A 25933-nucleotide genomic window follows, 5' to 3' on the forward strand; every position below is an offset into this window, starting at 1 on the left:
GGCCACCCAAAGCTCCTCCTCCCCCAGGGATTCGCTGTGGCACTCCTGGGACAGGTATGGCTGAGGTGCGTAAAGCCCCTAAGAGGCCCAGGAGGATCAACGGCATCACACTTCCTCCTGGCAAAGGCTGTCAGCCAGGTTGTCCCCAGGGTGACATCCATGAAGGGCAGGAAATGCTTCTGCAGAGCTCAGGGAATTTATTTATTTACTTGCCTTCTTTCTCCTCAATGGGAAACCCCCCCTCCCAGCAGCTTACATCATTCTCTTCTCCTCCATTTTATCTTCACAACAACGCTGTGAAGTAGGTTAGGCTAAGAGTCAAGGTCACCTAGTGAGTTTCCAAGCAGAGTGGGGATTCGAACCTGGGTCTCCCAGATCCTGGGCTGACACTGCAACTCCTGTACCACACTGTCTTTTGTGATGTGCAAATATAAACTGAGTCTGTAGGACCTGCTGGATTCAAAACAGAGCAAAGCCAAGCCAAGCAAACCTTGGAAGTGCTCTCTTAGGACTCATTCAGCTGTAACCCCATCAAACCCTCATCTCCTCCATCACAAGCAACACACACGTGCAAATTTGGTAACAGGAGCAAAAAGAAGGCCACTTTTCAAATAGCATGGTTCCAGCTCTCCAAGCCATAAACTTGGACAAACATGTTCCTCCCCCTCAGTCAAACTCCTCCTCAAAGCCCCTTCCCCGATTTCCACAGGCTCCCTTTTCTGCACAGCACCTCTCGTGACACCAACACCGAAGAGCTCTTTGGGAGCAGCGGAAGAAGCAGCGGGTGGCTTTACCTCTGGGGACGGGAGCTGTGTGGGCGCATCTCCATCCAGCGGCTGAGTCAGCAGCATCTCCCCTAAGATGGTCTTCATGTGGCGGGCCATGGCGGATTGCTGCTCCAGGCCACAGTGGTTTTCCAGCGAGAGGATCAGGGGGTAGGGGGAGTGCTGCAGACACACACAAGGCGGAGGTCAGGGGGTGGCATCTGTCTCTGGGGACCGTGCCCAAGGGCGGCTCAGAGCGCTTCTTTTGCCTCCTGGTGCTCTGGTTAGGGAAATTCTGAATACGGGCCATGTGTAGGGCTTTATAAAATATTTTTATTTATCTGAGCCTTTAACACACTACTCCTGCTGCTTTCCATCTGTTAGGCAAGCTAAAGGCACATATTTTATTTTTAAAAGGTAGGCAACTTTATCAAGGTGGGGTGCACTGAGACTGACGGGCATTCTTTCCTTTTCAACGAAAGCCTACCGGCATGTGAAGGCAACAGAATCTGGAGGCCCCTTCAAGAATAACCAACGTCGATTTCATGGAATAGAGCCCACTTTGCCAGATGCCCAGGATCCTAAAGCTGACAAGTATGTATACCTCTGGGCACAAAGAGGGAAGAGTTTCTGAACAGGCATTCCAAGGACTCACCACAGTTTACAATTTGCTATGCCTATGTAGGTGAACTGCCCTGACCTTAGGTTTGCCAGGTCCCTCTTCGCCACCGGTGGGAGGTTTTTGGGGCAGAGCCTGAGGAGGGTGGGGTTTGGGGAGGGGAGGAACTTCAATGCCATAAGAGTCCAATGGCCAAAGGTGGCCATTTTGTCCAGGTGAACTGATCTCTATTGGCTGGAGATCAGTTGTAATAGCAGAAGATCTCCAGCTAGTACCTGGAGGTTTGCTAAACCATGTGCTGTTATTGGGGTAAGCAAAAAGGAATAAGTATAACAAACACACATACCATAACAATTCAATTTCAGATAGACTCAATTAAATTCAATATGGCAATAATAATTATAGCTCATACAAAAGATAAACAGGAGTGTAAATCATGCAAGCTCATAACATGCCTCCACAAAGAGTAAAGGACACAGAAGCAAAACCTCCAGTTGGGGTGAATAAAAAGCGTTCAAAAAGGCGTCAAAAAAAGCGTTCAAAAATCCCATCAGCTGTGGCAAGGTAGAATGTATGGAAACACAAATAAAGATCACAACATGCCTACACAGAATATACTGTAGTGAACGCTGTAACACCCTCCAACCAGGGTAGTAGAATAAGTGTCCAAGAAGCGCTGTGTGCTGAGCCTGTGCAATGGCAGAGATCCAAACAGCAGTGGCAAGGCAGAGCCCACTTAGTGAAAAAGACTCAAGGTTCCAAAACGCTGCAAAAAACTGCTAAAGCTCTGAGATGGTAGGTGGTCATGAGTGTGCAACTCGGCATCGGAATACAAGCTGAACAGGGGCCCGTGCACTGAGCTGCAGCCAGAACTCAAAAGGATCGGAAAACCTGACCTGAGTGTGTAAAGCGAAATTACAAGCTCCGGTTAAACTTGTTTGGTTTTCTTCTTCAGAATGCTATACACAACATGGTAACCATCAGACCGCAAAATTTGCACTTCACGATGAGACTCATATGTCTGCAGTACCTGGAGGTTGGCAACCCTACCATCTTCAAGTACTTGAAGGGCTGTCATATAGAGGAGGGTGCTGAGTTGTTTTCTGTTGCCCCAGAAGGTTGGACCACAACCAACAAGTTGAAATTAAATCAAAAGAGTTTCCGTCTAGACATTAGGAAGAATTTTCTAACAGTTAGAGCGGTTCCACAGTGGAACTGGCTTCCTCGGAAAGTGGTGAGCTCTCCTTCCCTGGAGGTTTTTAAGAAGAGGTTAGATGGCCATCTGTCAGCAATGCGGATTCTGTGACCTTAGGCAGACGAAGAGAGGGAGGGCATCTTGGCCATCTTCTGGGCATGGAATAGGGGTCACTGGGGGTGTGGGGGGAGGTAGTTGTGAATTTCCTGCATTGTGCAGGGGGTTGGACTAGATGACCCTGGTGGTCCCTTCCAACTCTATGATTCTGTGAGTCTATGACCTGGATGGTCCAGGCTAGCCCAATCTCGTCAAAAGATAAGCAGGATCGGCCCTGGTTAGCACTTGGAGGGGGAGACCACCAAGGAAGTCCAGGGTTGCAATGCAGAGGCAGGCAATGGCCAACCACCTCTGCTTATCGCTTGCCTGGAAAACTCCACAAGGGGTCACTGTGAGTCAGATGCAATGTGGAGGCCCTTTCCACCAACAGGCAGGTAAATAAGGCTTAAGATCACAAAAGCTTCTGCCACAATAAATCTGGTAAGATTTCTTGGTAATTTTGCTACTTGGCCTCCCCTTGGGAATTCAAAGAAATTATTATTAGAATGATATACTGAATGGCCATTTTCCGATTCCGGGGGAACAGGCATGATCTTGGGGCACAACTAACTGAAACTGTGGGAGATCTTTGATCAGATCTCCCACGTTTTTTCAAAATGTTAATTGCAGCCACTGTGTGTGTGTGTGTGTGTGTGTGTGTGGGGAGATTCCTAATCAAATGCAGCATTTGGAAGAGAAGGGGTGAAATCTTTTCACATACACCCCCACTGAGAGCTATTTGGACCACAGGGGGGAAACACACAGGTATCATCCAGCATCTCTCCCACCATCTAGCAGGTGGGATAAAGGCTTGGGAAAGACGGCCCTGCTATTTCTTTCTCGATGCTTCCCCCGAGTTTCAGGAAATTCCAGGGGCCTGTGAGGAACCCCTTTGTATTAAGGCCATATGATAATTTAATCTCATCTGCCTACTTACAGAGAAGAAGACAAGTTGGTTTTTATATGCCGATTTTCTCTACCTTTTAAGGAGCCTCAAAGTGGCCTACAATTGCCTTCCCTTCCTCTCCCCACAACAGACACCTTGGGAGGTAGGTGGAGCTAGAGAGTTCAGAGAGAACTGTGACTGGCCCCAGGTCACCCAGCTGGCTTCAAGTTTAGGAGCGGGGAATCAAACCTGGTTCTCCAGTTTAGATTCCATCACTCTTAACCACTACACCATGCTGGCTCCTGATACAGGTTGAGCAAATAGGCAGCAAGCATACTGGAGGCAAAGGGACCTCACTCCAGTACCCCAATCGTCTGCCAGCCCACAACATCTGGGCACCATTTCCAGGCAGCTTCCACTGCAAACCTGTTGCCTCGCTTTCTGGCCAAATCCAAGACTGTAAAAATTGTACCTTTGGCCCCTCAGCCAGGCAGACGGTGTATGAAAGCAATTCCAATCCAAATCCACTCAACAGGATTTCACGGCCCACCCCAAAACAGCAAGAAAAAGAGGAGGTCCTTTTGAATGATCCAAGGCTGTTTACAAGAGATTCAATTATACATAATGTGGGTCAGTTGAAATGTCATCAGACAGGTGAGGGAAATACAAAACTGATGCAAGCATCTCTTGCAAAAGGGACCTGTACGGAAGGCAGCTTCACACAGGTGGCTATTTAGCAAGGATTTGTATTTCCTGCATCTGGAAGATGAGTGCAGAATCTACTTGGGGTTGGATCCAGCAGAAAATTCCACTGACAGAAGGGAGAGGGGATTTTTGCCACACACAAAAAACCCACATTCACAGTAGACCTCCGACTACCCACTCATGCTTTTCATGGAAATCCCCAAACTCCCTGGAGCGGAATTTTTGGGAGCATCAATGGGTCACAGTGGGAGAAGAATCCCCACGCCCATCTGCAGAGATTTTGCAAAGGATCCAACCCACGGGTTACAACATACATGCCGTTTAAAAAAGCTCTCCCCTGCTTGCTATCATGCCTTAGCTATTTTTTAAAAGAAGTTAATCATTTTTAGCACAACTCCTTACAACACACCACGAGCAGCAGGTGTTGTCCTTACAAGAAGCAATCTTCCCTCTCTGCCTCACACGAGAGGTGACGCTTCCTCTGGGTCAGCGGCCGTGAGACACAAGCACTGAATCATCAGCAAACAAAGGAAGTCGGCTATTTTCCTCAGGATGACTGTTTCCTCCATGTGCCAATGTATGTTGACAGAACCAGTTAATAGGGCAATTAACTTTTTTTTAACTGAGTGACAGTGCGACTGAGATGTCTCAGGCTGCCAGCATGGCTGCCTACTCCTGCAAGGAACCTCGGTAGCCACCGTTCAGCCTACCTTGAATGCATAGTCCCGAATGCTCTCAATGGCATCCCGGAAGAGGATCTTCGAGGTGAGGGTGTGTCCATGGTAGATGACAGGCTCCCCGTTGGACCCTTCCCAGCAGTCGAGCTCTACACACCGGCACCCTTTCATCAGTGCACTGCCAGAGAGAGACAGACAGGAAGACAAAGGGAAATGGCAAAGTGCTCAAATGTGCTCCGTAAGAAAGTGGCTGCCGCCCCTAGTTCTCTCAGTTAAGGAAGGACACAGGGCGCCGTTCTCCTTGCTAGCGGCCAGCCGATCACTCTCCAAGGCAACCAAGCGGCTGCCCTAAGACAACCGGGCACACATGGAAGCTCTGCTGCACCTGCTCAAGCCAGGAACTGTTTGGTCTTCACATCTGGGCATTGTAGGCCAGAGTGCAGGGCCAGGGGACTACCATATCTATATTTGGAAGAGCAGATGTCTTTGAGGCACCCTAACAAAGCCAACTGGCTATGCTGGCCAGTTTAAAACCAAAACAGGTCATTAAAAAAAACCTGGCTATTTTTAATGTTCAGGCTTTATTTACTAAAAGGGGCTTTACTCTGGAGGGTTGCTTAAAATTTTGTTTTATTTTTTGGAGAAAAGAAAGGTGCCAGCCCTCGGCATTGTATCTTCTTCTTCTGGGTTGGCAAGGAACCCAGGCTTGAATCACGCCAGACTCCTGGGTTAACTGGCCCACATGAATGCCATGGATACCTGTCGGCCAACCATGCTTTATCTTCAAGGCTTGAGTGTCGCATGCTCCCAGCCTGCAGGAAGGCTCAGAATAATCATCCACCACTTCTCAGAGTTCCTTTGGGCATTAAGGGAGAAAGGCCGCCTAACGGAAGCTCCTGAGTCTGTGAAAGGCGACACAGGCTAAAAGATTCAAAGTGCCACTCCCTTCCCGGGCAGCAATCGGGGCATCTCTCTTCAGCCAGTTTCCCTAGGCAAGTGGACACCTTCCCATCCGATCTGGACAGCAGCCACACCAAACGGCTGTCCTCACTCCCCAACCAGTGGCTCATCTGCTTCCTCCTATTTCATCTGTTTCCTGAGGCTCATCTGCTTCCTCCTCATCAGGCTGCTGCCCACGTCTGCACCCCCCAGGTCTACTGGAATCCTAACCCACCCCCTCCAGGCACCACAGCTGCTCCCTATCCTATCACACGGTTACGTCTTGCCATCCTAGAGCACTGCCCACGCCAGCTTTGCCCTGCTGGCCCATCCATCAGCCCCACTTTGGCTCAGCCTCCCTTCTGCGGTGGCCCTGAGCCCCCTCACCGGATGTAAGCCTCCGTGCTGCTGGCCCCTCCAATCTGGTTGTCCGTCAGGTAGGTGTTATGGGAGCTGGAGATGAAGTAATGGCAGAGGGGCTGACTCATGTCTTGGTAGATGCCGGTGTGGGCCTCGTTGAGGATGCTTCCGGCCGAGGACAACAGGTACATTGTGAATCCGTCCAGCATCATGAGGTCGTGCTGCCTGGCTGTGGGAGGAACTGACTGTCAGTAAAAGGAGCTGGGAGTCTTCCCACCCATCACACAGCTGGGTTGCGCTGGGCATGTGCCACAGGTGGATACTTCAGAAGGCAGCTCATAAGCACAAGAGCTGAGAAAGCAAGATTCCCTCCATGGGCGGCCTGGGACCAATGGCCAATCAGCTCCATGCCCTCCCAAACTGTTTCCTTCAGGTGCCACGCCATCCGGTCACTGTGTGTGTGTAAAGTGCCGTCAAGGCGCAGCTGACTTATGGCAACCCAGTAGGGTTTTCAAGGCAAGAAACTAACAGAGGTGGTGTGCCATTGCCTGCCTCTGCATAGCGACCCCGGGATTCCTTGGTGGTCTCCCATCCAAATACTAGCCAGGGCTGACTCTGCTTACCTTTTCAGATCTGATGAGATCAGGCTAGCCTGGGCCATCCAGGCCATGGGGGTGCAGTTATAGCATCTATCTAATTGTGATGGTTGGCCCCTCTATGCGGATTTTAAAATCCACAGTGGGAGCTGTCCAGGGCTATGGCACATGCTTCTGTAAACCAGAGGTAACCCCCTGGTTAAAACATTTAAACTTGAAAAAATATTGAAGGTTTAAGAGACACCCTTCCCCCAGATGTATCCAGCAACATCTGTACAATCACAGACATTAAACCTAGTCAACATCTTGCAAAACCCTGCCAGGAGGGGGTGGGAGGCAGGGAAGCATGTGGCTGCCCAGGGGGAAGGGGAACAAACACACTGAGCAAATTGGGGAACAAAGGCGAACCTGTGGTGGACTGGATAGCTGGGGGGGGAGCAGGGTCATTGCACAGCTAGACACAGGGGTAAGAAAAATCCATGGCAAGAGGAGAGGAAGCGGGGGGCTGACAGGAGAAGGAAGGCATTTCCCTTTCCCCAGGCATCATCGTAAGTCCCCCTCTTGTACATCTGGAGTGCTGGAATTTTATTGTTTTTCTTTCCTGTCCCCTTTATCTTTTATATAGCATGTATCATATTGCAGATGTTATTCTGAATTGTAAAACACCTTGAGTACAATGATGAAGTAATATATATTCAGTAAATAACAATAAATTAAATGAAGATGTTGTGAAAGCCAGCCCTGGACAGAAGGCCTAAGGCAACAGCCCCACCCTTCCTCCTATGCAACTCCTCAAAACATGTGGCAAGGCTCTTCATGCTTCCTGTTTGATCTCAATGGCTGCTTTTCGTGGAAGTGGGGAAGTGTGATGACCCCACACCCCCTGCACTGTTCTGGGAGAGATACCAGGCTCACGGGCTGCTCCAGTCAATTTTGCAGCTCTGTGGCTTTGTGGGGGACTTGGGGAAACAGCGGCAGTTAGGGAAACCTCACAAACCGACTCTCCTACCCCTAAACAGCTAGCAATGCTAAACCAGGCCTACTCTAGCTGAAGGAGGCAGATGTTTTCATTGCTCCTCAGAAAGAATCCTCCATGTGCAACATGAATTTCCTACTGGGTTACACCCCAAATCAGAGATTCCCAGATTTCTCTCTCTGCACCAAGCATCTCAAACTTCCTGGCAGGACTGAATCAAAATAACCTCGAAGCATCGGCGGAAAAGTTTGTACCTTTCTCATTCAGCTCGTACATCTGGATGATCTCCCGAGCCCGCCGCAAGCTCGCGTCCTCACCCTGGTCACGCAGGAATTCCCGCAGTTCCTCAGCTGACAACACACAGTCCTCTCCCGAGTAGCGGTGGAAGATGTCTTCCAGCTCAGGGCGGGCCATCAGACGCGTGCAGAACTCCTCGATCTCATGTTCCTCCAAACGGTCATTGTTCGATTTATCACACTCCTGAGAAAATAAAGGAGGAAGGAAGGTTGGAGACTTGCGTGAAGGGCCTGATGGCATCTGACAGGCACGGGAACCAGGATCCACAACGCTGCCTGTTAACAGAAGCCATGGAAGATGATTGCCTATTTCTTGGGGAGCTCTTTCCCCAGATCTCTCAGCCTCTCCTAAATTGTCCCTAAGATAAGCAAATTAAGCCCCTGCCTTGGGTCCCATCGATAATGCCAGGAGAAACGGGGTCTTTCCTGCTACTGCCCCAGATCTGTGACATGAAATTCCCAAGAAGGTGCATGTGCATGACTGTGCTTCTCACCTAGCTTTTACAGAAAGATGCAAAGCCTGAATATCTGAGCTTTCTTTTGGCAACTGAAGCGGGAAGCACGGGATTTTTGGCCCAGGGCTGCTGTTCTGGGGAGTCAGCAGCAGCCAGCTTTTTGCTTCGTCTCCCTGGCCCCCCCAAGCCAAGTTCCACTACCCACTGTGGCTCATTTCCTCCACCACTCCTCTCTGACGGCCTCCTCGGTCTCCTGCAAGATCAGGAAAGCTGCCTGGCAAAGGAGTTTTCCTGTTCTCCACTCTGATACTGTCTTCCCAGTAGAGACCCAAAAGGGCTTACATCATGTTACAAACTTACATTTTATTCTCACAACACCCCTGTGAGAATGTACGACTGGCCCAAGATCATCCAGCAAGCTTCCATAGCACAGCAGGAATTTGAACCAGGGTCTCCCAGGTCCTAGACTGACACTCTAACCACTACACCACACTGACTCTCAATTTTTGCAATTATAGGAATTAGGTTTATTAATTTGCTGCTGTTTCAGTTGTTCTCTGGGCTTCTATCCATCACGTCTTTATTCTGCACCTCCTCCAAGGAGCTCAGAACAGCACACACAATTGTCCCCAACTTCACTGTACCCTAACAACAACCATGTGAGGCAGGCTAGGATGAGTGATTGGCCGTTTCAGAATAAATAGGGATAAATCCAAAATACTAGATAAGAATCTGACGGATAAACAACAACATGAATTATCTTTAATAACGGGCTGTAAACTAGAAAGCAAAATTAAATATTTAGGTATTTGGATCACCAAGTGTACTATAAATTTATTTCAACATAACTATGTGAAAATATGGGAAAAATTAAAAGAGACTTAATAAATTGGGGGAAATTGCCAATTTCATGGCTTGGAAGAATTGCCATAATTAAGATGATGGTTCTTCCAAGGATATTGTACCTGTTTCAGAATTTACCAATTTTGAAAGGTACTAAGATTTTTCAGCAATGGAAAAAAGTATTGGTAAAACTTCATCTGGGGTAACATAGAATCTCTTATAAAAAATCTAATAGATGCTAAGGACAGAGGAGGTTTGGCCCTTCCTGATTTAAGATGGTATTACGAAGCAACTTGTTTTGTCTGGTTAAGACAGTGGATTACACTAAACAACCCTAGATTATTAGATCTGGAAGGACACAATATAAAATTTGGCTGGCATTCAGATTTTAAACATCATATTATAGGAGCGCGTTTGTTACAAGTCTGGAAGAGATATAAAAAGGGGTTTGAATTTAAAACTCCGGGATGGTTTAGACCTTTGGAGGCTTTTTCAAGAAGAGGACCTACTCCGGTTCTATATTGTAAGACATATGGGGATATTTAAAATATGAAAATGACCAATGGAAACTAAAAAGTAAGGGTTAGGTATTTCAGATTGGTTTAAATAATTCCAATTAAATGATATATTTCAAAAAGATCAAAAGCTAGGATTTACAGATAAAAAGTCAACTCTGGAGGCAATATTAGAATCAGAAAATAAAGGTATGATATCTAAAATGTATCAATTAATATTAGCCTATAATTGTAAAATAGAACTGTAAAAAATGTGTAAAAAAGAACTGTTCTGGAGGGGATTTTGATCAAAGAGAACAGGGTTGTAGTAAAATAGAACAGTTCCAGAAAATTCAAGAATCGTTCAGGAAGGAGAGCCAGAAGGTGTCGTGGTTCAGAGTGGTGGTTTGGAGCAGCGGACGCTAATCTGGTGAACCGGGTTGGTTTCCTCACTCCTGCACATGAAGCCAGCTGGGTGACCTTGGGCTAGTCACAGCTCTCTTAGAGCTCTCTCAGCCTCACCTACCTCACAAGGTGTCTGTTGTGGGGAGAGGCAGGGAAGGTGATTGTAAGCTGGTTTGATTCTTCCTTAAGTGGTAGAGAAAGTCGGCATATAAAACCTAACTCTTCTTCTGTGCTAAAGGGAGAAGGGTTGTAGTCTATTCCACGATTACTGTGTCCATACTACATTTGTTTCTAAATTCTGTAATCCAATTTTTGCAATGCCAATGTCATAGATTACCTCTTTTGAGTGAATTATTTTCTCGTTTTTATTCCAGTCTTATTGCATTATTCACTGCATTGTTCTTTAATTTTTCTATCGTGTTGATTTTAAATTTTGTGATCTGCCTTGAGTCTCAGTGAAAAAGACAGAAGATAAATAAAAGGAATAAACAAGGATGGCGAGAGTGGAGCCCGGGGACGGCAGAACTACGGGCACTTTGTGGGGAGGCGGGAAGGTGGGCCGGAGCAGCTGCCACACCCACCATGAAGTTGGAGGAAGGGGGTGAAGCCTGGCACAGTGGACCGGGCGGCTACCTGGTCCTTTCCTCCTCCCTCCTTTGTGGGGGCAGAGAAGGCATGTCTAATGACCCAAATGGTTTTTCTGGGGCTGGGGGCACCACTTGGGGCTGCCCCTAACCATTAGCAAGCCTCTTTTGGTGCCCCTGCCCCACCACCCTCTGACGTTCCAGTCCTCCATCCCTGGACTCTTTGATCAAGTCTCTGCTCTTTAGTCCATCATAGAGTTGGAAGGGACCACCAGGGTCATCTAGTCCAACCCCCTGCACAATGCAGGAAATTCACACCTTCCCCCCACCCACATGCCCAGTGACCCCTACTCCATGCCCAGAAGATGGGTCTGTTAGAAAATTCTTCCTAATGTCTAGACGGAAACTCTTTTGATTTAATTTCTACCTGTTGGTTCTGGTCCGACCTTCTGGGGCAACAGAAAACAACTGGGTACCATCTGCTGCCCTTCTTCAGAGAATGGTGGCCAGAGGTCAGAAAAATGTCCCAGAAAGGCTATCAAGTCCAAGGTGGCTTTGGGGAGTGGGTAAGAAACTGTCACCATGAAACATAGGGTTGCCAACCTCCAGGTGGTGGCTGGAGACCTCCCGCTATTACAACGGATCTCCAGGCAACAGAGATCAGTTCCCCTGGAGAAAATGGCTGCTTTGGCAATTGGACTCTATGGCATTGAAGTCCCTCCCCTCTCCAAACCTCACTCTCCTCAGGCTCCACCCCTAAAATCTCCAGGTATTTCCCAACCTGTAGCTGGCAACCCTAATGAAACAGGAGTCCAGTGGTACTTTAAAGACTGACAAAATTTATTCCAGGATAAGCTTTCATGAGGCAGAGCTCGCTTCATCAGATCCACTGTGGTGCAAATTCATCAGGCTAATTTAGATACACGGCAGAAAGAAGGAACAGGAATGTCACAAAGAGGGGGGGGTCCTTAACCAAATCCAGTATACCTAAGTAACTTCCTTTTGTATCTGCTTACTTCACTTCGTCCTGCTCTAGAATATAACTTTGCCTATCTAACAGGAGTTGGGAGTCTCACGCCCATGCTGGGTGATTTACTCCTTGGACTAGATTTGGTTTTGAAATGGCCTCTCTTTGCAATGCCCCCCTTTCTGCTGTGTATACAAATCAGCCTGAAAAGAGTCACACTCCAGTGCATCTGACGAAGTGAGCTCCAACTCGTGAAAGGTTCTGCTGGAATTAGGGATGCCAGCCTCCAGGTGGGACCTGGGGATCCCCTGGAATTACAGCTCATCTCCAGACTACAGAGATCAGTTCCTCTGGAGAAAATGGCTGCTTTGGAGTGGGGACTCTGTGGCATTGTACCCCACTGAGGTCCCTGTCATCTCCAGGCTCCATCCCCAAATCTTCAGGGGTTTCCCAACCTGGATCTGGCAAACCTAACCCCCACCAGTGGCCTAGGGGTACCTGGCAACCATAGCTGGAATACATTTTGTCAGTCTTGGTAATATCCCCCCCAGACACACACATATACACTTTTCAGGCTGGTGGGTTTCCTTCTGTGAGTGCTGACTCATGAAGACTTCCACTGGGATAAATTTTGCTAGTCTCCAAGGTGCCACTGGCTGGCTGCTTTGTTCTGCCGCTACCCATCTGGACCTACCTCAAGAAGTCTACCACCAGAGAGCCAAACCACCCCCACCCCACCCCACCCACTGGGCCCAGTTTAACAGGAGGTCTGCAGCAGAAACCAAGCAGGATGAGTGCTGGAGGCGAGATGGAGGACTTGTTCCAAGCAGAACCATGTAGAGGTAGGATTTACCTTGAAGAGCCTGTAAGCATAGATGTCATTCATGTCAATGTTTATCATACGCAACATGTTTTTGATCTCCTTAAAGCTCATCTTGTTGTCCTTGTTCTTGTCAGCTCGCTGTAGGATGTCATGAATCCAAGTAAAACCTGATGTAAGGAAAGGGCAAAGGGACCAGGAGCCACTTACTGCAAGGGAATTCTTTAATTCAAGGGAACATGAATACTGAATGGTCATTATTGGGGACTGATTGCACAGCTGGGCTGAACCTGAGCTGTTACCCTGCTCAGAGCTAAGATCTTGCAAGACCTTAACTAGCAAATTAGGCGGATGATACATACATTAAGCCAAATCAACTAATCCTCCTTAAAGGAGGGCAATATAGCCCCGTCATAGCATGCTTACATCTGACATACATTGAGAAATGTGATGGAAACAGATGTGGATGTTCAAACAACTATTTTGCTTTCTCAACACTATCGATGAAGAAGGGGGGCAGGATGGATTTCTAAGTTCAGGGTGATAGCCTGAATTTTTCTCCTTTGGCTTAAGAGTACAGCACAACTCACATAGCTCTGTTGCGCTTGGTCCACCTCCAACGTGCAACTGATCAATGGTGCTTCTACAAATGTGGTGTCAAACACATCTTCCCCCCACCAATAATTCAGAAAACCCCTTCTTTCCCGCCCCCCATCCAAATCTGCATCCCTCAGCTTCTAAGGAACTCTCCTGGTTTCGTGGGAGACAAAGCACATGCTTTGTAGGCATACGCTTCAATCCCCAGAACATCCACTGGTTAATTTCAGTGGTATGTGTGGCTTGGTTATGTCTTTGTTTCCCTTATTTGCCCCACTGGGAAAACTTACAAAAGATAGCAGAAACCTCTCTGCTGAGACACTTGGAGAGCGGCTGCTGATCAGATTAGATTTGACTGGTCCAGACAGAACATTGGTCTGAGAGCCAAGTTCTGTGACCCAATGTGCCCCAGGTCTGCCCTGCATCCCGGCAAACAGATGTGTGTTGGGAGTTTCCACTTGAAACTTAATTTACAGGTGGGGGGGGCAATACAGATCAGGACCACCACAGTACACAGGGAGGCTTAAGCCTCCCCCCGACCCACACCACTTTCCCGACCTGAAATGGCCCCATGGGGTCGATGCTTCACCCATTGGGGAAAGCAGGCCATCGGTACACGCACGTTTCCCCAACAGGGCCAATGATATCTCCCCAGGATCATTTCACTGGGCATTAGTCCCCTCTCCCTGGGCCCTTCAGTCCCAATTTGAAGCCCCCAATACATATTTGCGATTCTAAGTTTCATCCAGAAATTCCCAACGTACAGCTTCTTGGCAGGCCCAGGGATAGTCTAGGGAAGGGGGCAATTTTGCCCAGTTCTGTGTGGCAGCTTCTGATGCGTTCTTGCCCGTGCTGTGCCCTTAACGGAAAGGATATTGCTCCAGCTTTTCTCGCTGGCTCATGGCTTCTGCTCTGGCCATCAGTTTGGTGAGGCCTCTCACCCATCGCTGAGCCTCCTCAGCAGTCTGGGCCGCGAGATCCAGGTTTTTCCGCTTGCCTTGGAAGACGATAGTGAAGCACTGGGGCTCAGGGAAAGAGCCGCCATATTTCCGGAGCCCCTCAGACTGATAGCCTTCTCGAACACTTTCGATATGCAAGATGGAGACTGAAAAAGAAGAGGGGAGAGCAAACAGAAAGGGTAGCTGGGAATTTCAATCCCCCTCCCCCGGAGTATAAAAAGTGCCCCGTGGCGCAGAGAGGTAAGCTGCAGTACTGCAGTCCAAGCTCCGCTCACGATCTGAGTTCGATCCCAACGGAAGTTGGTTTCAGGTAGCCAGCTCAAGGTTGAATCAGCCTTCCATCCTGCCAAGGTCTGCAAAATGAGTACCCAGCTTGCTGGGGGTAAAGGGAAGATGACTGGGGAAGGCACTGGCAAACCACCCCGCAAACAAAAGTCTGCCTAGGAAACGTCGGGATGTGACATCACCCCATGGGTCAGGAATGACCCGGTGCTTGCACAGGGGACCTTTACCTTTTTTACCCAGAGTTTAAAGTCTGCCTCATTCCCAAATCGAAAGCCGGTTGTGTGAATACTTGTCACTTTGGGTTTTTCTCCCTACGCCCATTCTCACTTCTCCCTCACACGTGTCTGTCCCTCTCATCCAACCCCTCCCCTTGAAGCTGAGTGCACTAGTGAGAGAAACCATGAGGCTGCTTATTTGGTCAGATCCAACAGTTGAGAGAATGCTGAAATAATCACAGACAACCTATGCGGCTGCTTTGGGTAAGTACAAGACTACTGATGGAATAATGAATGTCACAAATGACAATGCAAGTGTTTTATGTCCTTATGGCCCTGGCACTGAGTTACACAAAAACAAATTGGTGTGGGAGGGGGGTGTTGTCCGGACCCTTCTCTGCTTTGGCTGTAAAATGGCCAATCGTTTCAGATCAAATTAAAGAATCCTGCTGTGGGGCTGGAGGGGACTGGTGACACGTTTCAAAAAATACACTACAGCCAATTACAAAGCAGCGTTTTCAGGAGGGAGGGATTCACGTGTTGTTCAGAAGCTCCACATTTTCGCTGAGGATGCACAATTGATTACAAGGTACTCATGGAATTTCTTCAGGGGAAAAGCCCCTCTGCATAGTGTTTTGAGAATTCGACTGTAAATACTGCACAGTTAGACAGCAGCAGATCCAGTGGAAACAGGCCGTGCATAAAAGGCCTTGGTCTCATGGGAAGACCTCCAGGAGGTAAAGCAGGCCCAGAAGGCAGGCTGGCTGAAGGGATCAGCATAGGAAAAGCAGAGGTGCCATGAACACATAAACACATGAAGCTGCCTTCTACTGAACCAGACCCTTGGTCCATCAAAGTCAGTATTGTCTACTCAGACCGGCAGCGGCTCTCCAAGTTCTTAGGCAGGGGTCTTTCACATCGCCTGCCTGAAGCCAAAGAGTTGAGGGAGGAGGTGTGCAAGGAGAAAGGGAAATGAAGGAGGGGGAACGATACACAGGATAAGTCTAACATAAGGGGGGAGGGAAGGCAGCATGGTATAGCCTGATTTCGTCAGATCTCGAAAGCTAAACAGGGTTGGTACTTGGAAGGGAGACCACCAAGGAAGACTCTGCAGAGGAAGGCAATGGCAAACCACCTCTGCTTAATCACTTGCCTTGAAAGCCCCTTGCTGGGGTCCCCTTGAGTCGGTTATGACTTGATAGCACTTTATACACAAGGCCTACAGGCAGAATGTGCTTTTTTATAGTGTGATGTAGAAGTTAGATGAGGCCTAGGGAGACCCGGATTCAAGTTCCTGTTCACCCACATAGCTCAGGGAGTGTCCCCTTTGGACTGGTCATTCTCTCTCTCAGCCCAACCTACCTCACAGGTTTGTTATGATGATAAAATGGAGAAGGGGAGAAACTGTGCATGCTGCTCTGAGCTCCTTGGCAGAAAGGGGATGGGGTAAAAAAAAATCTAGCACTTCCCAAAAGTGTCTCCCAAGTTACTAAATGGCCTGTCCAATTTTGAGTGCTTCTTCCAAACCAAGTTCCCAACTGCTGTCACTTTTATCAATGTCAAAACCATATTTTAGAATACCAAAACTACTACCAAAATAATTAATCCAGCCTCCAACTAAAAAACATGCCCAGGGAAATGCCAATCGCCTCTTTGGGGTCAGGAAGTGATTTTCCTCCAGGCCATTTTGGAATCCTGGAGGGCTTTTGTTTTTGTTTTTTGGCCATCTTCTGGGCATGGAGCAGGGGCCACTGGGGGTGTGGTGGGGGGAGGTAGCTGTGAATTTCCTGCATTGTGCAGGGGGTTGGACTAGATGACCCCGCTAACCCCTTCCAACTCTATGATTCTATGAAACCATTATGTTGCTGGAATGGCGTATGAATGTGTGGGCAGCTTGAGATCAAAAGTGGGAAACTGGGAATAGCAACTATTAACGAGGCCCCAGTTGTCTCTGCCTTCTTCTCATGGTCACTCCAGGTGAAAAAAAGCACTGCCGGCAGTGGAAATCCTAAATACATTCTAGCGGCTCTTGAAGATCAACTGCACCTTCCTGGAGTTCCCTCTGCTCCCCCCCCCCCACTTGCCACCCCCAACCACACTGGCCACCTTGTTTACAGGTGGAGGCACAGTGAAAAGAGAATACTGCACCAGCTGAACTTCTGCCCATAATGCTGCTGCTAACTGTACAGACTCTCTAACAACAGCTGAACTATTACAGGCAAGAATCTAAAGGGGGGCTCCATTATCAGACCTGGCCATTTTACAGAAACCCCCCTCCCCACACACACACACACACACACACACACACACACACACACACACACACGATCTGATTAATCTGTACATCGGCTTAGCCAGGGCAGTATTGTTTACTGAGGCCTCTTCAGTGAGCTCATGATAGACACAAGATTTGACCTCGGAGCTTCCTGGTTCACTGCTGATGTGCCCAGCTCTCCATGCCTGGTGCCTGTCAGGCTTGCTTGAAGCAAGAAGTTCTCACCCTCCCTTGACCCAAGAATCAACTTTCAACGCCTTGAGGGCCAGTCTTAGCCAAGACTTCCAGGGCAGGGCGTGGTTTTGTTTTCCCCAAACAATTTTTATCTGCAGAGGCAGTGGGGGGTTACTTGGGACTGCCTTGGCCAGAATGGAATCTGAACATCTTGCTTTGGGATAGGGTGTGGAAGAGGAATATGCAAGCGCACCAGGGCTTGAAGGATTTTGTTTGCCCTTTTCTTGTTCTGGCCTTGAAAGGGGAGCAGCAGGGAAGGAACAGGTCGTGTATCCTGCAGCAGCAGCAGCAGCAGCAGCGAAAAGGATCTTTAATTGGGTTTTCCACCTCGTGACTGCTTCTTGCAAAATGCTGAAATGAATGTGCTCTGTGCTTCTGCAGGGAACGGGCCACCTTCTAATGAACATTTGCTAAAACTTAGCAAAGCATGAACCAGCAAGGCCAGGTCAAAGAGAGGGCATGGTACCTGTGCAGCAGATCTTCCCATGCTTGCTCTGATACTCAAACCACTTTAGGATTAAGCCCAGAGAGACCCAGGTTTAAAACATTACTCCGCCATGAAGCTTTTGGCCTTCCCTACCTCACAACATTGTGTGTGTGTGTGTGTTCCGCCAAGTCACAGCTGATTTATGATGGGTTTTCAAAGCAAGAGACATTCAGCGGTGGTTTGCACTTGCCTGTCTCTGCGTGGGCTGAGAGAGTTCTGAGAGAACTGTGACTAGGCCAGGGTCACCCAGCAGGCTTCTTGTGGAGGAGTGGGGAATCAAACCCCATTCTCCAGATTAGAATCCACCACTCTTAACCACTACACCACGCTGGCTCTCCCCTCACAATGTTATTGTGTGGATCAAAAGGAGAGAACAGAGACGCAACCCTGAGCTCTTTGGAGGAAGGACGTGATAGATGGCAAGAACAGAATTGTGTCTCTTGTTATCTATGATGATATTGGCACTATCCAGTAGGTGCTTGTATCAGTCATACAACGCCACACACACAGCAACCGCAATGCTAGGCAGGGGGAAGAGAAACACATCTAACAAGCACTGTAAATTCAGGTTGAGTGCCGGGCTCTCTGGAGGGGAGGCAGGACCTGGAAAGGAGTCATCTGTTTCCATGAAACATGGAAGTTTCCAGCAGATGGTCTTCTCCCCACAGAAGTATCATCTCTGAATGCCCAACACAGAAATGATGCTCAGAATAGTTTTCACATCCCTGGCCAGAAGTAGCCTGTGTCATGCACAACTGTGCTCTGCTTTTTCACCTTCTGCATTCAAAAATACTACACCCACTGACAATGCCAATGCTATTCCTCTGGAATCTTGCTGGGCGCTGTGGGATTTTATGGGATTTCCTCTACAGTAAACTTTTGCATTGTGTCCTATTTCCACAACAATGAGAGATTTCAGTACAATCACTTATAAAAGTTGCTCCAAATGCTGGACTACTTTGGGGGGGGGGATTTCACGTCTGGCTGAACCCAAACAAAGTGGCATTTGGAGTTGTAGTGACAGACTGGTGGAGGGTGCCCTCAACGAGGGTACAGGCTTGGCACAGATGACCTAATGCCAGTTTTGTGTTGAATTACTTTAATCCCAGGCAGGAAAGAAAAAATCCAGTTTTCTGGGCTGGGGGTCATTAATTGGGCCAGTAGCTGTCACAGGCATAACCAGAGTTCCATTTGCAGTCCCTCCACTCTTACTCTAGAGCAGGGGTCCCCAACCTTTTTGAGCCTGCAGGCACATTTGGAATTCTGACATGGCACGGTGGGCACAGCAACAAAATGGCTGCCATAATATGGCTGCCACAGGTTAACTTTGGCCACACATTGCAGATCCTTGTGCTATGGTGGCAGCTGCTGCCAAAGCAACATGTGGGAGGAAATCTGCACAGCCCATTAAATCTCCAATAGTCAATCAGAAGACTTGATGGGCCACAGCCCTACCTGGCTCCACCCACTCCCTAAAAACACTTGGTGGGCATCGGAAAAGATGTCAGCTGGCCCCATGGTGTCCATGGTCAGGCACCATGTTGGGGACCTCTGCTCTAGAAGATCCACTGTGGCCCAGTATGCATCCTTCATGGCAGACATTTTAACTAGGCGCCACGTCAAGGCCAGATATTGTGGCACTCTTAAAGCTCCAGCATCAGGGCAGAGCCCCAGTGGCTGAGCCCAAAGAGTCCGTGCTTGGTCTGGTCAGGGGGGAGAACTCCTGGGGAAGCCTTTGGCCATCTAAGGCAGGCCACTCTGCCCTTTCTGGTGATGAATCTCTGCCGCCCCACAAAGCGATCCTGGGACGACACAGACCAACCTGACCCAGTCCAAATGGCAACGGTATCAAAGTCGCAGGGAAGAAACTAGCAGCACATCACACAGACAGGTAAGCTCAGCCATAGGTTCACCCATTTGGCTTTCGGATTCCCAGGCTAAGAGCTGCCCATCTGAAATGGGCAAATGTTTCCTTGAATGCCTTCCACAATGCTTCGTTGGGCAACAGTGTGCGTGCACTCCAGAAAGTGAGCTGATTCTTTTCCACATGCACACACACTGTTATGTGTCATTGGGTTGGTCCTAGCAAAAGGAATTGTGTTCTGGTTTTTTGAACCCTCTGCTTGCCTCCGGGTCTTGTCTTGGTGCTGGCACAGGCCTAAGGGGGAACCGTGTGCCTTGCTTGAGGCAATGAAGCACCTCGAACTGGGCCTGGAAGCAGGCTGAGGGACGGAGCTCCAGTTGGGGCCTGACTGCGGTTGGACTGCCTCCACGACCGCAACAGCCCTTCATCCCTCACCCCTTATGGGAGAGGGAAGAATCGGGTTAACAGAGGAATGGCAAGTCCCAGGATTTGTGAGGGCTGGCAGCGAGGTCATCTCTAATGGAGGGAAAACTCATGCATAACTCCAAGGAACAACCGAGACACACGGGGAGTGAATGTGAGTGAAAGTAAGGCGTGGGTACAACCTGCTTGGCACAGATGAGAACACACAGCTCGCACAGAGAGAGACTTACAGACATGTTTGGAGTGAGCCCTCTTGAAACGGGTCTCAAACCAGATGTTCATCCCATCATCCTGAAGGCGGTGAAGCCTTTGCTTCTGCTGCTGGCGGCCCTTGATCTTCCAGAGCAGGGACCCTTTCAGCAGCACCTTGATATCTTCATCATCCGTCAGGCCTGCAAGAGGGGAAAAAAGGGAGAAGGGATGAAATCAGGGCCGTGTGTAGCTTGGACGAAGAAAGTGAGGAGACTCCTTGGTCACCTATCTCTGTTCGGGAAACCTGTTTTCAATGCTGTGGAACACATAAAATCCCTGGAACACATGAAAAACTAACATGAACAGTGCCTCTGATAGAGTTGCCAGCCTCCAGATGGTTTGGAAATCAAAACAAAAATCTAGTGCCTACAACAGGAAGTTAGCAAGAGACGAAAAAGGCACTTATGGCAAATAATTCCAAAGCATACTCAGAAAGTAACCAACACCAACACGCAGAATCACCATCCCCTTGCAATGTGTGGCTACATGCCTTTGTCTTAGAACACATGTTCTGAAGATTGCGCGTAGATCGTCACGGGATTGCCAGAATTGATAAAGCTGGCACAAAATAGGACTTACTGCCAGAAACCCATTTTTACTCTTGGCATCCTTGGACTTTGGATTATTCAACAGGAACTTGGTTCCGTTGTAATTGTATTGATACAGTGATACTATATTGTTCATGTACATAATCTTAGATTACACTGGTGTTGGTTACTTTCTGAGTATGCTTTGGAAGCCATAAGTGCTTTTTTCGTCTCTTGCTAACCTCCAGGTGGTGGCTGGAGATCTCGCACCATTACAACTGATCTCCAGGTGACAGAGATCAACTGTAGAAAATGGCAGCTTTGGAAGGTGGAGTCATAGCCTTATACCCCATTGAAGTCCCTCTCCTACCCAAACCCTGCCCTCCTCAGGCTCCGCCCCCAAAATCTCCAGGTATTTCCCAACCCAGAGCTGGCAGCCCTAACCTCTGAGTATGTGTAAAATGTCATTCCCAGCAAACAGCAACAGCCAGCTACCCCCTCTCCGGAGTAAGCCAGTTCTCGATCCCGTCACCTTTTGCAAAATTTCCATTGGGATTCTGTGACTGCGCTCGAATGAGCTCATCCAGCAGTGACGTTTAGAAAATCCGTCCAACTGGGACAAGATAGTCAACCCCAGGCCGGCACACTTTGTGGTCCACCAAACCAAACGCAAACACCCTTCAGGCCTCAATAGGTCTGCACCAGCATCCCAGAGGATGACAGGAAACCCGGTGGACACTGTCCTTTAACATACTCTTTCTTGCCAGAGAAAGAGTGCGATTCTGTCCTCTAGTGATGGGAGCAGGAAACCTAGACAAAGCTTTGGTATTAACAGCAGGCTTAATCATAAGGTTGCAGACAGGCACCCAATATCTGAGCTGCCTGAAAGAGAAAAGCCGTGAATAAACGCCACCACTAATCCCTGGCTGCTGGCCTAGCCAAGGGGGGGAAGCCCACAGCTTAATCCCCAAATGACAGGCCTGAATAGACCACATCAATGGCGGCCGTTTGCTCCTTGGATTTGTAGCTCTGGGCAACTGTGTTGAAGTTTTCGTTTCCTTCTTGGGTTCCGCCCTTCTCTTTCAGGCCTTACCCGACTCACTCAGTCTTCTGAGAGCAGAAAACAAAGACATGGTTTGTGCAAGATGGGACTAGTCAGCTTGGCTGCTAATGCTGGACTCGTAATGCAGGACTATTGTCTGCCCAGAAAAATGATGAGACTCACATCAACACATACATGAAGCTGCCTTATACTGAATCAGGCCCCGCCCCCCTTGGTCTATCAACGTCAGTGTTGTCTACTCAGACTGGCAGCAGCTCTCCAGGGTCTCAGGCTGGGGGTTGGACTAGATGACCCTGGGGGTTGGACTAGATGACCCTGGTGGTCCCTTCCAACTCTCTGATTCTATGATCACCTCCTGCCAGATCTTTTAACTAGAGATGCTGGATATTGAACCTGGGACCTTCTGCATGCTAGGCAAATGCTCTACCATTAAGCTAAAGCCCCTCCCAACTCTCTTAAAAACAAACCCCTCCTTAAAAACAAACTGGCTTTGCAAACGTGTGTTGTCAGAGTAGAAAGGAGCTCTCTGCATGCTCAGAGGCAATGTCCTAGATGTCAGAATTTTTAAAAAGCATCAAGAAGCATCTCCCCCTACCTTTTAGAATACAAATTGCAATGGGACCTGGGACTATTGTGATTAGGGTGCAAATGCTCAAATTAACCCATCAAAAGTTGTGTGTTAAAAGAGAGAACAGGTTATGTTGATGTGTGGAAAGGCAGGGATATATTTCAGAGACCCTGCTGTGACAATCTTTGACAAATAGGAAAGGATTTTAAATAAAATGTTCTGTTGAGCAGATGTATGGCACTAGATGGCTTGTGCAAGGGAGCCAAACCACAGGCTTAAGGCAACATACAGATGTACACTCAGTCCAGAATGGCTCCCTCAATGTGGTGCTCCTTCAAAATTTGTGGTTATATTTATCATTCTCCCTGTGACTTCAGCCATTTTTGGAAGCAGCATGTAATCTGATTTTCTAGGTGGTGATTAAGTATCACCGTTGCGCAACGGGGCCTCGGAGAAAAGAAACAAGGCACTCTGAGATGAGGCAGGGCTGGGTGACCAATGCTTAGCAACAGAACTTCTGTCTCTTGTTTATGCAGAATTTATAGTGTTCAACTGGTCCAAAACCAGGTTCCTCTGCCAGCTTCTCCTTTGTGCATGGACGTACAACCCCAGAGGGCTCAGATATTTAACAACCACTTGAGCTGAGAGGCAAGAGACAGGGGAAACTGCTCCCCACCCCACACACAATCTAGTTCTTTAGGCAGGAAGCAACTCTATAGACTGGCACCCTGCCACCTGGGGATGAATCATGCACCCCACCAGTGATTCAGGCAGAGGGGAAGGGAGGGAGAGCATTCTGGGACACAGAGGCAGGTGGGAAGGGTGCACGTGAGCTCTTCCTCTGCACTCCTTCTCTGTGCATCTCATTGTCCATTCTAAAGGTAACATTTCTCTGATTAAGTACAGAGTGCCTAGCCTTGATTTCTGCAGATCCTCCAAATATCCAAGCAGAGGGGAGCAGGCAAGGGAACCAGTGGGTTGTCCCTGTGCTCTCTGTCTCTTTCTCGCCCCGATCAGGAAAGAAGAAACTCGAGCACAGAAGAGGGAGGCAAAATGTTCACTTTTTCCTTTGGCTCTGCAAGGCAGGCCCTTTGTGTGGCTCGGGTACAGGTTGGGAGTTTGCCCGGCTCAGCCAGGAAGGAGTGGTGAGTCAGCCGAAGCCAGCAATCAAAGTGATTCTCTGGCACTGAGGCACAGCCTGGAAAGCCACAGGGTGCTGGGATGGGATGGGATGGGGTGGGGGAAGAAGGGGGCAGATCAACACTGGGGCAAATCTCAGTAACACCTCCTCCTTCAGATGTCCCCCCCACTCCACATACAGTGTTGTTGCATGACCAACACAGCCAGCACACCCATGGTGTTAGTGGTTTTCCAGCTGCTCTGAAAAATAAGAGCCAGTAACAACACTCCCCCTTTCTTTGTTATTTCTTGCGCTTGACCCCCAGCCAAGGACCCCAGTTGATATTTTTGCAAGGAGCAACCACATCATCACTATTGTCTGAAAAAATACTTGGCTTGGCTTCGACACAGAAGCACAACCTGGAGAACTTGGCAGAGGTTTTGCACTTGGACGGCTCCATCGGTTCGTTTCATCCCCTCCCTCTGTGCTTCAACCAGCACCTCCCTCCTGCCCCAACATCTGTGGGAATTTTTGTTTACAGCCAGCTGGGCTTTAAAAGGTCGAGAGGATGTGCGAGAAGCAGGAAAAGGTCAGCGGAGGATTGGGCAGAAGTGTTTCATGAACATAATCGTCCCGGAGAGTCCTGGGAGCTTCCGGCCAGGCCCAGAGCCCTCCGAGGCCAGCTTCCGCTCAGTGAGATTTCTCTGCCTAGTTCTGAGAACGCAGAGGGATTCATAGCGGCAGCAGAGAGTCCACACGGCAGTTTGCCCCACATTTTCTTTGCCTCAGTCCCCCAGCAACACACTCACCATTTCTGCCCCCTCCTTGGGACAGAAAACTGGGAATTCAGAGGAACTAGAAGACTGTGGCAATACAGAGCGGTATCACTGATTGCACTGTAATGATCTAGGAAGAGCTGGTCCAAGGGCGTCAAAGATAAGGCCCGCGGGCCGAATTCGGCCCTTTGAGTGATGTTATCCGGCCAGCAAGCCTAGCCAAGGCAGCCACCACCACCCCACTTCCTCCTCCCGATTCTGGGCTGTGGGGGCCTTCCAATCCATGCCGCTCGTGGGCTGGGACCTCCACGTGGAGGTCCGAGCCCACAGGTAGTGGGGATCAGAAGGTGGGGACTCCAGCCCGGCATATAGATCACCCTCCCCTGCTACCCTGAAGTCAGGGGCTGCTGGGGAGGGCAGCGTACGCGCTGGGCTCGCCAGCTGAGGAAGCCACTGCCTCCAGTCCCGGTCTGGGCTGCTGAGCCCGCTGTGGGCTGGGACTCATGGCTCGGCTTGACCAAATGACATTGATGTCATATCCAGCCCTCATAACAAATGAGTTCGACACCCTGGTCTTTTAAATAGATGAAACAAGCCCTCCAGTTGGCACAGGGAAAATGGCAGTGGGGGGGGGATGGGGCAAGGAAAATGGCGCTGCTGTGGGCAGGTCCTGTGAAAATGCACATCCCCACTAAAGATGCTTTGGTGCGCACTTTCCAAAAAGATTGTATAAGCTTTGGGAAAGGTCAGAACGCAGCAGGGGGGAAATTTGGAAAAGTCGATTATTAGGGAATGATGTTGTGTGGATGCTCTCCCCCCCCCCCAACCCCCACTGTGTCAAACCAGAGAAAAACCTCCACATGGATGCAGGCAGAGATGGAACCGTATCAGGATAGGACTCAATCCGTGCCCATTCAAGCAGGGTTGGGCCCTGGCATCTGTTTTCATCTGCAGAGCCCAGGCCTGGAACAGAACAGGCTGAAAGTGCTTCCCCCACTGCTGGGCAATCCCACCCGGGATACTACAGGGAAGGGGCTTCCAGGCCACTGAGCGGTATTTCCAGAGAGTGTCGAATTCTAGAGACCGAGCTCTGCATCAGAGGCTCCCTTAGAGTGCCCTGCAGACTGCAAAGTCACGGCCTTCTTCTTCTGGCAGTGCTCCTGTGTCTTTCACTACTGTATGGTAGATGCTTACATAAGTGTAGTGCTGGCCGTCATGCAGGAGGAAGTACATAGCTTTCCCCATTGAACATCTGCCTGTCACGCTGCACAGGAGGCATGCTGCAAAACCCAGAGGGCACTTCCACCCCGGCACTGTGTGGCGGCACCCCTCCGTTGCAAGAGGCCACCTTTCCTCCCACTTCCTGCAGCACCAGAGAAGCAAAAGTGGCAACTGCCTTTTGACATCTGAGAAACATATCCCAGCAAGCCCACGAAGGCTGCAGTGGTTCTGAATCGTTCCACAAAGTGAGTGAAACGGGCTTGAGCAAACTCGGAGACGCCTCTGCCATTCTGCACCTCTCACAGCCCACCCAGGGAAACTGCCTGCCTGGTGTAAGAGGCTCCATGGGATTCTATATTTAAACCATCATCACATAACTCTCTTGCCCCT

At 49.1% G+C, this 25933-nt stretch overlaps 1 protein-coding gene across 1 annotated transcript in view; it reads right to left on the reverse strand.

The window, feature by feature from the left end:
- Positions 1–24006, reverse strand: part of PLCD3 (phospholipase C delta 3) — a 39694-nt gene extending 15688 nt beyond the window's left edge. Inside the window, exons 1-8 of the mRNA XM_056864711.1 lie at positions 23937–24006; positions 20247–20408; positions 14151–14379; positions 12711–12840; positions 8068–8293; positions 6269–6470; positions 4976–5120; positions 795–947 (exon numbers count right to left, since the gene is read on the reverse strand). Of these exons, the coding sequence (XP_056720689.1) occupies positions 795–947; positions 4976–5120; positions 6269–6470; positions 8068–8293; positions 12711–12840; positions 14151–14379; positions 20247–20408; positions 23937–24006 (1317 nt within the window). The remainder of the gene's footprint in view (positions 1–794; positions 948–4975; positions 5121–6268; positions 6471–8067; positions 8294–12710; positions 12841–14150; positions 14380–20246; positions 20409–23936) is intronic.
- Between the last annotated feature and the right edge of the window lie 1927 nt (positions 24007–25933).

This window comes from Euleptes europaea, chromosome 18 (genome assembly GCF_029931775.1).
Source record: "Euleptes europaea isolate rEulEur1 chromosome 18, rEulEur1.hap1, whole genome shotgun sequence".
NCBI classification, from domain to species: domain Eukaryota; kingdom Metazoa; phylum Chordata; class Lepidosauria; order Squamata; family Sphaerodactylidae; genus Euleptes; species Euleptes europaea.